Below are 11,609 nucleotides of genomic sequence, written 5' to 3'. Positions count from 1 at the left end.
ATACTGTGCATTGCGAAAGTGTTGCAATTCCTTGGCGCTACCCTCGAATTGCTGGCGCCGCGGGGCAGAATTGCGGTGAGATGTAGGAATAGCTCCCTAGGGCCGTAGAACGCGTAGAAATTGCTTGAAATTGCTCATAGACCTCGCTGACGCCCTTCTCTTGCCCTATCTCAACTGCTGGCCCTTGGTGTTGAGTTCGCGATGAGCAAACTGCGCTTTTCGAAGTCGACCGTCGACGAAATGGCCCTTTTGCTTGCTACAGGCGTAGAACCACGAGAAATAGCTTATAGATTTCGATGCCACGCTTCAACTGTGGGCCGAATCCGGCAGAATATTGATACGTTCGGAGAGCCACGGCCAGCGCCTCAAGCGAAGATGGGTAGGCCGCAAAAAATCACTCCAGAGGCGCTTGAGGGCCTCCTTGATTGGCTTCTGGATAACGGCTCGGAGAAGAAGCTCTCGTATCTAGACGAAATGGTAGCGTTTCTAGATGAGGAGTATGATATAGAAGTATCGAAATCAACTGTCTGTCGAACGCTGGCAAAGGAGAAGATCACCCAGAAAGCTGTTAGTATTTATCATTCTAATTCGCACAAATTCGGACTTACTTTGTAGGTTGAGCGTCAAGCTGCTGAGCGAGATGAAGACTTGCGAGACTACTATAGAGCTCAGATATACGAAGTTCGTGCTAAGGAGGCTATATTCGTTGACGAATCAGCTGCGCATGAGCGCACAAAAGACTGTAAAAGAGGTTAGTCTTTACGCAGCGTACTATGCAGAGTAATAGTACTAAATGGGCGCTTAAGAAGATAGAGCATCTTGCTAGCTATAGGGATTAAGGTATATCTTGATTATAAGATATACTATAGCAGCTTTAACTGCAAGAGATTTAATATATTTATTTAAAAATTATTAATAAAGATAAATCTATATCTTAGGCCACAGTTAGTATTAATTATAGATAACTATAGCGCTTATTATAGTCAAGTAAGCTCTTAACATTATATTTACTATTAATACTGATATTTATATATAGGAGCTAAGAGATATATACTAAGAGGCAGGCGTTTAATTAATATATTTATCTCCTTACTCTCCTAACTTTAATCCTATTAAATTCTTGTTTTCTTTATTAAAAGCATAAATAAGACGGAATAATGTAGAAAGAGTGTTAATTTTCTACAGAAGCGCAGGCTCAGCCGCAAGCTATCTGCTGCAGGCGCCTTGGCGCACTACCACAACAAATAAAGAGCTTACAAGGCAGTTTTCTGACTAGTATAAGGGCTTTTTTTATCTTGTTATGCAGCTCTGTAGCATTAAGAAGTATATAAAGAATTACTTTTGCTATTATTATTTTTGTATTAATAAAACCATTATTAACATGCCTTATAATACGCTTAAGGCGCTATAAAGTTATAGAGAGATAATACAGATAAAGAGTTATTAATTAATAATATAGAAGTAGTAGTAGCTATTATAGTTAAATTATAATTGTCAAAAAGCAAACTGTTATTTTAATAGAATTTATAGTATTAAGTTATAATATCCTGCTAAGCCTAAGTCTTAGCACAGATTTTCTATTTAAGTAAAATTTTAGAATTAAATTTTGTGAGCTTATATATATGTTAGTAACTTAAATATACTCTAGTAATTAAATTTATATATGTTCTTATACAAAATAAATGACAATATATGTAAACTTAATATACTTCTTAATATCTATATATACTCCTTAATATCAACTATCCTTTATTTACAAGCTTAGAGCTTGTTGCCTTTGCTCTCTTCAGGTATATTAAGATCAAGCTTACTTAGGAGATGCTCTACAACCTTATTAACAGCCTCCGGATACTATAGATGCTATATCTTGTTGTTTTTTAGCAAATCTATCTTGATATTAACGTTGATACTAATATCCTTTCATTCTTCGTTACTCAAACTAGCCAAATCTGAAAAACCTACGCTAGAACTTATCAGCAGGTCCTGTACACGATTAAATGCAGCACAGCGCGCAGGTTGAGCACGGATTCAAGCCTAAATGAAGGCGAGTAGTTGGGCATCCTTATCTCTAGCCTGTGAGATAGGGCTACTTGGTAAGGGTAGCGCTAACGCTGGCGCTATAGCAGATAGAACTAGGGTATCTATATCTGTATCTTGAGCCCTGTTATCTGCGTTTTCATGGATAGGAGTAGCTGGCAGAGGACTCCTTAAGAGATTGATATTGAGCGTTATCCCTTGGCCAGCTACTGTCGACGAAGCTGTAGTAGATATTAAAGGCTGTAGAGTAACAGGAGGCTGTTGATTCTGCTCCTTCTGCTTTTTATAACCCTTAATCAACTAGGTTAGCACCCCTAGAGGAGGATAATAGATATTAATAGCAGGGTCATTCTTTATAGCATCTCTCTACTCGCGAATATCAGCTATATTAAGCTTCAAATAGCCTATTCAAGAGAGATTATAGTAGTAATAATCATTATTCGGACAGTTAGGTTGATCACACTTGTGCTGACGGCCAATCTCAATAGCTGGGTTTGGTATAGTCCACGCCTGGTCGAATGCAATGCTAAGCTCCTTTACCGATTCGTCGGGGAGGTCACACCTGTGGAACCCGAGTGCCAACCATAATGCCCGAAGTCCTGATATTAGCACTCGAGCCAGGAAGCTTCGTTGGGCCGCATAGAGTGTTGAACCGCTTCGAAGGGCTTTGCACTTGATTCTGAGAAGGTAAATGATAGCGAGACGGAGTAGCCGAGTCGGTAGAAGATGTGCAGACTCGACCTGGGCAGTCGAACATTGATAATATGTCCTTTGGAGGTCGAAAATAACTTTGAAAAGTGCGATGAGAGGTAGTGAGGAGGTTAGAGGTCTATCCAGATTGGGCGCATCGGACGAATCCAAGATGTGTTCTCCAATCTGCTCCCGGACGATATTGGCGATGTCTGGTCGCCCCTCAGGTTGAGTCCAGATGGCAGCAAAACTGCGGTGAGACATGGGCAGCTCGAATCCAAGTGCTTTCCAGTGCCACAAAATGATACACAAAGGGAGAAGGCTCTTCCTGGCAGATCGACATCGCCAACCTGGAGATAGGCGAGTTCTAGGCATCAATACGGAGTAGGCGGGTCTAGAAATGACAGCCCTCAGTTCTCCAGCCCGCCAAGGGGTTTACGGGCTTTCGGATTCAACACCATGGTTTTCTATCTCGAAATTTCGGCAGCAAGGTCACAAGAGAGTCAATTTTACTATCTGGGCAATTTTGGGCATTCTACTACGATAATTAGGTGGTAAATGGCCATCCTCTGCCCACACCGCAATTCTGCCCCGCAGCGCCAGCAATTCGAGGGTAGCGCCAAGGAATTGCAACACTTTCGCAATGCACAGTAGCCTGACTTTTCCCTGAGCACCTCGCCAGGCCCCAATTTTGTGCCCCCACACAGCACGGAGGGTCCGGCTTTGAGTCCCATGGAGGACAGGTGTTGGCCCCTTAGTTACTAGTACTATACTATTGGTAACTCGGGTTTACTTACCCTACAGCAAATACTTAGTAGGACCCCGGTAGACGAGCGCCCCCGGTGCCCCTTTTTTACGCCTGACCCAGTATCCGGACATACGTCCATATCCTGGAATCATAATTTGCATTTCCTGGTCTATGCTCTCCCTCGTCTCCAGCCAAATCTCTGGTTCCCGTGACTTCAAAGCTTGTCGTCCATTCCTGCTTGCTGTAGAAGAAAAATCCAACATGCCCCGAATGGTGGAATCCATCTAGCATTTGGTGCGAAAGTAACAAAGAAACTCCGCAAATCCTCTGTATTCCCATTTCCATTCCCATACTCACTCAGTTTTTCCCCCATCTTAAAACCACTCACTTCGCTCGCATGTTTCTCCAGAAGAATCTTCGGAAATCCACTTTGTAACATTCCGCTTGTCAGACGTGCCAGGTCGTTGACCTTGGTGGTCACGCCGACTTTGCTTCTCCTGCGACGGGAGCTTAGCGACGTCTTCTGCAGCCGGCTTGCCAAAGGGAGTGTCGAGCATAAATTGACCGAGCTGAGCCTCACTATCTGTTCGACTGTTTTGGGTGCTGGTCCCCATGCTGTCCGGGTTGCCTTCTCTGCTCTCCAAACTTTCCACTTCAACCCGGATGCCTCGCGTGACGTGGATGCCTAATTCTGAGTCCATCTCAGCGTGTTGCGTTTCGCTATTGTCGATATTGGTGGCGAAACGATTCTCTGATCCGTGATGAGCCCATGGCGTTGATGACCGCGTGTGTTGCTTCACCGCTGAAGCGTTGCTTTCTGTAGCACCCAGGACGACAGATATCGGAGGCTTGGCGGTTTTTTCATGGCATGTATGACTCCTGGTGCGGGCGGCCCAGGAGAATATACTGGTGAATCTTTCTGCCCCTAACCAGCCCTTGGTCTTCAATCTCATTCTCGCCGAGACCTTGGAATCCTTAGATTGCCGAAGCAAAACTGTGAATCCACCATAGATCATGGGAACATTTCCGATGATGAAGGCGACCAGAATCTCACATTTACCCCAGTACGCGGCGGCTAAACCTCCTTTTCGTCCGGGAGCGAGGATGAAGTGGACCCGAATTATGCCAGCCATAATGATAAAGATGCCGCCACTGAAGAGCACAATCAGAAAGAACTTCTTCAGCCGGGAGAGCTTGGCGTCCCACAGCATCTTCAGAGCGTGTCAGTTGACGTAAACTATATCAGAGTAGACTCAGTGACATACTAAGAGCGGGATATGGAGAAGGTAGATGTCGGTTAATACGTCAAGAACGACAACGACTAAGCAGTTCACGGTTGAAATTGCTGGCGTGCATTGGTCTAATTAGAGATGAAGTCAGCAACTGCTCACTCAGTAGACAGGGGCGGGCGTTATACTTCCTGGGTTAGGATGAATCTGCCAATAATGATTGAACGGTTGACAGGATCCAAGCAGGGTCGCCATGACCGCAACATACGTCACACTGATGGCCGCATAAGCTATGTAGACACGAATTCTCATGTGTGTAAGACCAGCCCTGGGTCCGTAAGCGATTATTGCCACACCGATTGATAGACCACATACGTCAGTCGGGTGTAAAAAACTGCGAAGCACAGCTTCAAACACCACAATGTAGATACATATAACGACCAGGCCGTTATATGGAGCTTGGATCCGGCTACTCGAACCTGGTATTCCACAGAGGCTGGGTCAAGGTTCGCGCGGTACTCGTCAGCCATATCATGATTACCGAGTCCGGGGATAAGGGAGAGCGGGAAGTTGGTCGGGTTGTTCGTAGGGTCGATATGGGTGTTCATGACGATTATTTTGGGGGATGTTTGCACCAAAAGGTCAAATATCTATCAGAATATAGTTAAACTGCTTGTGTTTGACGGGTTGAGTTTGTTGCCTACCAATGCTACCTTCCATGAGCCAGTCGTCCAGTTCCAACTTCCGAATACCAACTGTTTGAATGCGCGCCAGACATCGTAAGACGACAAAGAAGACAGCAATCGCAAAGAAGGTCCATGCCTGTACGGAAAAATTGCTGCCATTGCTGGGTGCATGTATTTGAACCGCCATTTGGTCGGGCTAGATTGGAGATGCCAAAATGCCAATCGAGCTGTCTCGAGATTTCAATATGAGGATCCAGGATACAGGAAGCAGAGTATATGTTTTTCTAACAAGTGTTTGCAGCAAGAAAGACCGAAGAAGAAAGGAGTTTTACCACCCAAATATGAGGATGCTGGGAATGCAGGCAACATGGCTGAAAAACAGAATTACAGACTCAGTAGAGAACTGGACGACGTAGGAGTTGGACGTCGACATGATCATACTCAAACTTTCAAGGCAATCAAACTGGCCCCGTTACACTGCACTTGAGAACATCTTTAAGGTTGGAACAGATGTTATACCGCCCCCATTTTCCTAGAGTGGGAAGCAACCGAAGCGCATGTCATGAGAGTAGTAGGTGAGCAAGGCTAGTATGCTTGCAATACTCTAGCAGCAAATGATAGTGAGGGGGGATTTTTTGGTCTTGGCGGACCTGTGAAATTCGATGTCCTGCCCATGTGTGTTCTACCAAGCACAGCTATGGTGGCATTGGTGACTGAGTCAATCCTTGTCTTGCATCCTGCATAACAACGCTGGGAAGCTGCAACTGATTGGGCTATACGACTTTCTGTGCGATAATGACATTCTAGTAAGCAAATATGCTGCATGCATGCTGTTCGGTTAGATAGCACAGCAGATTATGGCCAACCGGTGAATCAGATTGCAACAGGGAAGACGACGAATCGAAGCTCCGGACCGATGGGGTCGTTGCGTACTAGTACGTAAAGTGGTGAATGAGCACTGCTAGTTTTCACCAACTGAAAGTTCTCGCCCAAACCAAAGCCCAAATTGCTAATTTGACGTCGCTATGGCGGGCTGTTAAAGCTAAATGGCCAATTCAAATTTCAACTTCACTGACGGCCAATGCTATACTTGAGCCGTGTCCACAAAATAAAGCGATCTACACGTCAGTTGTTACTTGATCTATTTTTACTATTAACTAAAGTCTTTGACCCTAGCAATTTAGAGGTTTCTAGATGTTACACTGCTTCTTGCGCGCTTGATTTAACCCTAGGTCTAGTTCAAGATTGTCCCTAAATTAGTCCTGGATTTGAACCTGATTTTGGCATTGAATTGGCATTGAACTGAGGAAGGATACCTTGTTCTTAGTATCATCTGACCCCCAATAAGTCGCTCCAGCGTATCCAATTGCGTACCTTTTCGGCCTTCGAACGAGCGATACTTCTCATGAGCCTACCTACAGCTGCAGCAAAGATGATGGGTAAGATAGTTGGACCAATCTCTGTGTCAGCGATAATGTTATTTCCGAGTGAAGAGAGCGGTTTCCGATCAAGGGTCAGCGCATTGATACCAAGTATTGAGAAGAAAGGGGAATGGCAAGTCTGGATGATGTCTGCGCCTAGTATGATATATCTCATCCACGTCCATTCATCCAAGCAATAGGGCTCACTAGGCCAGCCCTTGTTCACGCATGGCTCAGTTTCTGTGTCCAATCCCGTAGTTGGCGCTTAGTCTAGCTCTTTGTTGACCTGGACTGCGTGATAAGGCTTATGTGGTAGATCCGAGGATACACGTTTGCGGCGAATTTTTGGCTGCTCGGGTTTAGCGGTGGTGTAGAAATCTTGTAAGGGCGAGAGATGAACTCCCTCCATGGTGATTAGGGTAATCTCGGTCTCCACGATTTAACCAACCAAGAATCTCCTACCTTCCCAAGGCTATTAGAAAAAAGGCTGCAACGAGCATTTATAAGGTCACATCAGGCCACAATGTTCCACAGTATTGTGCGCTTGATCGTAAATGGCCGACCAGGGGTAAAGCGCCCTGCATCTAATAAGTCACCTAGGGGCAATATGAGGTCCTGTTAGTACGTTCGTAAATGGGCACCCAGTTGAACTTAACTTCATCTTCAAGAACTGGAGGGCAATAAAGCAAGAGGTATATTGTGTACGAGCTCATTGCTGACCAGGCGCTGTTCCTTTTAGAACCTGAGATTTGATTCAACACAAAGAATATCGCAAGGACATCTAACTTCGCCAGATGTGGCACAAACATCGAACGACAATATTAAGACATTGTTAGTCATATCTCCAATCTCTGGCCTGGATTCAAGCCCCAGGACCCTTTCAAGCATTTGAGAGCCCATCAAGGAACCGTAGAAGAAGTAGAACTGCCTGCGGAAGCCTTTGTCCGTCTTGTGAATCTTGGGTTCCCAACCATCATTAGCTGCTTTAGGAGACTTTCGGGGCATCGACGAAAGGTCATGATCCATGGCGATGGAGCGAAGAAGCGAACCCGCTGAATGTGTCGGTGAGCGTAGTATACAATCATTTTACTGAGATAAATACGTTTTATGAGGTGTTTGAATAAATGGTGCTCCGATGGGAGAGAGAACCTCCTTGATGAGCCGATAATGAGAACAGAGGTTTCGCAGTGTAAATCCTCAGAGAAAACTTCAAAATCTATCTCGGACTTGTCCGCCAAGACTCAAAATTTGACAAAATTGTCTGCCCAGAGTTATTTCGTCTACCAGGTTTCAATGTGCCCACTTAAGTATACTCATTGTTAACCGCAACCCCGACTGCTTGCCAAATCACCACCAGTAAGCCTGTTCCAGAGAGACCAGGGTATCCGATAGCCCACTCATAATATGTGGGTATAGATTTATGTATCGATCTATACTCTTGTCGTAGAAGAGAATCTGTCAATGCCTCTGTTTAAACACCGTCATTACAGTTGAAGTTGGTCCCCATCCGCACAAGCGTGCCAGCACACAGCCTGGAATCAATCCCAGACGTCTTTCCCAAGGATCGTGACATGCAGTGTGTTATATTTGCTGCGGCTTGGCGTTATAGAGTAGTAGTCGACTGTACCTAGGTCTGGATTGATTCCTGCCACTGACGACACCCGCATGGACTAAACCATACCTGGGACCATTCCCCCGGCCTCGTGAAGAAATGGATTGTTGTCAGGGCTGTCCGTATTTTGCGCATCTGGTGTTGCCAGAGCTCGTCCTCTGGTACAGATTTGTGCTTATGAATTGACCTAGGAGTCGGAGTGATCGTTCTCGAATACCGGGTTTGAATTACTACCACTGATTTCTCAATATGCAACCAAGGGGGCCTCCACAGCAAGACGTACGGACTGCAAGGTCAAAGCAGAGACTTTTCTTGGCTCAGCCATCAGCCGACTTATCTACTTTCCACGAAGTAGTCTGATCAGTAGATCTCATCTTAGACAATGATTCACGGGCGGATGCTGGCGAAGATACCGAAGAGGGTAACGTGCTGTTCTGTCGTGGCTCAGTAGATGTGATGGCGGCTGTGATCTTATTAGATTATCCTTCTTGAGAAGGCGGATGAGACTCTCGCAGAGTCTATCAAGGACCCATCCTGCCTCGCTCTGATCGCTGAGCATGGGACTATCGTCTCCTATCCAGTCCCATTCAATGACGCCCTCGGATTCTTCGTCTTCCAATTGCTCGGATGTACGGCTTGTGAAGCGTATGAGGCGGGTGAACTCAACCCACTCTTCATAGCTGTATCTCCGTGGGTACGGGTTCTTCAGGTCATCCGCAACCTTGCGGATAGCCAATGCTAACAGATGTGTCAATTCAGCATCGCTATAGCTCTCAGGATCAGCGAGTTCCTCTATTGAAGGGCCATTTTCTTGCTTTTCGTCGGGGCCGACTGGAAATCCCTTTTCGACACGCTTCTTTTCTACCTTCCCCTGAAGCCAATCTCTGATCCAAGGACTCTTCCGCAGTAAAGGGTGGTGGAGGCCCGTTTTGGGCAAGATAGTCCAATCTGCAAGCCTGAAGGTTCCGCGTTTGAAGGACGCGATAACAGTATCACCCATATCAGAGATAAGAATCGTCATTGTTGGAACAGCAATAAGGGACCAAACAATAAAGAATGGCTTGCCAGCATTTGACTTTGGGGAGAGATCCCCATAGCCGATAGTCAACAGTGAGACATAGCAGAAGTAGAGTGACTGAAAATACGTCAACTGTTGTGTTGACTGCTCAGCTACCCAGAACACAACAGCACCGACGCACCATAGAAGACCAAAAGCAATGACCGAGAGACTCAGCGCGTACCATTTCCTGAATCTGGAGGCGCTCATTTGAATCGCTCGCATTGCTTCGAAACGGTCCTTCTCTTCCCTCATTAGAATTATCTTTGGCTGTCTCAACCGTGCACGTTGTAGAGTCTTTACTGGTTGGCTGACCGCCTTGATGGTCCGATGAATTTTTCCTTCATGGTATCTTTCAAGTGTAGAACTTGACGGAGCAAGACCTTCAGAATCACTGTTCGACGTCACTCTCCGTACACCCCGACTTTCTTGGTTTGGCGGCGCCAAGGGTCCTGAGATTGTCGGGTGGTGATTGTGACTCCAATCAATCTTCTTTTCGATGTCATTCTGCCTCTGCAAATCAGTCGACGAGCTCACAGCACGGGTGATGGTGCGTTGACGGTGAGCCTCCATGTGTTTTCTGATAACATAATCATAGCTCAAATCTCGTGCGAATTTGTGTATGCTGCTGACCATAAGACCGAGGATGATGATGCCGCCTACCGCAAAGGGAAATACCAATCCTCGACTGACACCATTTGGAGCATAATAATCGCCAAAGCCAACCGTAAGGATGGTGACATCACAGAAATATAAGGCATCCACGAATTGCCATTCATCAGAAGTTCTGGCAAAAATGCCAGCCCCACCAGCCAGCCATATGAAGAACATCATAGTCTGAAGAATCAAGTTGCGCTGTTCATCGGTCAAGGTAAAATGCTGTGGGTAATGTCCCAAACAGTAGCCCAACATATTGATCATTAATATCATTGAACAAAACAGATACAGACAAGCAGCAATTATGGCATGCCAAAAGCCTTGGGAATAAACCTCGCCAGGCCCAGGCGGTACGTAATCATTCATTGAAGATGTGATGCCTATCAATATTCCTGTTGCAAAATAGAACGACATCACGGTAGCTGGTAGGCATATAACGTAGCGAATAGTCCTTGTGAAGTTGAACAGGAGGAACAAATTGCCGATAAATCCACAGGCTAATGAAGTCGCGTTTAGAGTGATGCACCTGCGAAGGTTAATCTTTTCTCCAAAGCCACTTCCAGCACGAATATTGCTTACCAACGTGGATCCGGTATTCCAGTCGAGTTTGCTTGTGCTGGTACGCTGCTTTCACCACGTAGGTCGCTCCGCCAGGAAGTAACCAGCGCCGCGATTGACATGACATTGGCCATAGGCGCAAAGGTAGCAGCAATAAGCGGGATTGCCGTCGAAGCGAACCACCAATCCCTGTGTAGGAGTTCAGCACATTTGACAGACCAAGGGCAACTACACCCACTGAGGCTCATCGTCATCTGCAGGCCTGAACCTCAATCTTCCCAGTGTCCGGACTCGGCGTAATGACTGTTCGACCTCTTTCCCGTCATGTTTCGTTCCTAGAGTCCCCGGCAGTTCCTCGTAGCCCTTCAACTCTTTTCTGGCTGCTGTAGCATCGTTTGGCCTATCGCTCGAGCTTGGCAAGGAGCTTTCCGTGATATCGGCTGCGCCGAAGTCCATTGCTCGAACAGCTCGTCAGGACTCGGACCCCACCCTCATATTCCAGACTCTTAAACTGTCTTGCTGTCGAGTTGGCAGAGAACGGAAGGTAGTGTATAATCATAAATATTGAACGTCTCTCGAGGCCTGGAGGATGTCATCTTTCGTGGACATCGTCTTCATAGTCATACGCCGATACTGGCTGTTGTCTCCTCCCTTCTAGAGATTCGTGATTTTCGATGCTGGCCATGACCGACGAGGTTCGATGGAGCTTCGATGAATATGTCCATGGTGTTCAAGCCCGTCAGTGGAATTATGGGTAATCGTCCGGTCAACGGAAGCGGGGTATAGGAATGTACTATGTACGGAGGCGTGCGTCAAAAACATTTGCTAGCGCCAATTTTTAGCTTTGCATTGGCGGATATCTAGCGTTCCTCTAGCTCCCATACTAATTTGTATGGCTAACTCAGGAATTGCCT

At 46.1% G+C, this 11,609-nt stretch overlaps 3 protein-coding genes across 3 annotated transcripts; 1 reads left to right on the top strand and 2 right to left on the bottom strand.

Moving 5' to 3' along the window:
* Positions 1–201: 201 nt before the first annotated feature.
* EPUS_02690 (uncharacterized protein) lies at positions 202–839 on the top strand (the record flags this gene model as incomplete). Its single annotated transcript, XM_007787612.1, has 3 exons — positions 202–567; positions 616–751; positions 814–839. 3 exons carry the CDS (start codon positions 202–204, stop codon positions 837–839), a joined length of 528 nt encoding a protein of 175 aa, XP_007785802.1.
* A 3,010-nt stretch (positions 840–3,849) lies between these two features.
* On the bottom strand, positions 3,850–5,312 carry EPUS_02689 (uncharacterized protein; the record flags this gene model as incomplete). Its single annotated transcript, XM_007787611.1, has 4 exons — positions 3,850–4,686; positions 4,741–4,835; positions 4,893–5,032; positions 5,080–5,312. 4 exons carry the CDS (start codon positions 5,310–5,312, stop codon positions 3,850–3,852), a joined length of 1,305 nt encoding a protein of 434 aa, XP_007785801.1.
* Positions 5,313–8,793: 3,481 nt separating this feature from the next.
* Positions 8,794–11,151, bottom strand: EPUS_02688 (uncharacterized protein; the record flags this gene model as incomplete). Its single annotated transcript, XM_007787610.1, has 3 exons — positions 8,794–10,663; positions 10,717–10,884; positions 10,934–11,151. 3 exons carry the CDS (start codon positions 11,149–11,151, stop codon positions 8,794–8,796), a joined length of 2,256 nt encoding a protein of 751 aa, XP_007785800.1.
* Positions 11,152–11,609: the final 458 nt, after the last annotated feature.

The sequence above is a fragment of the Endocarpon pusillum genome, assembly GCF_000464535.1.
Source record: "Endocarpon pusillum Z07020 unplaced genomic scaffold C682903, whole genome shotgun sequence".
Lineage (NCBI taxonomy): Eukaryota > Fungi > Ascomycota > Eurotiomycetes > Verrucariales > Verrucariaceae > Endocarpon > Endocarpon pusillum.
The sequence above is the reverse complement of the archived record's forward strand: the minus strand, read 5'-3'. Positions and strand labels throughout refer to the sequence as shown.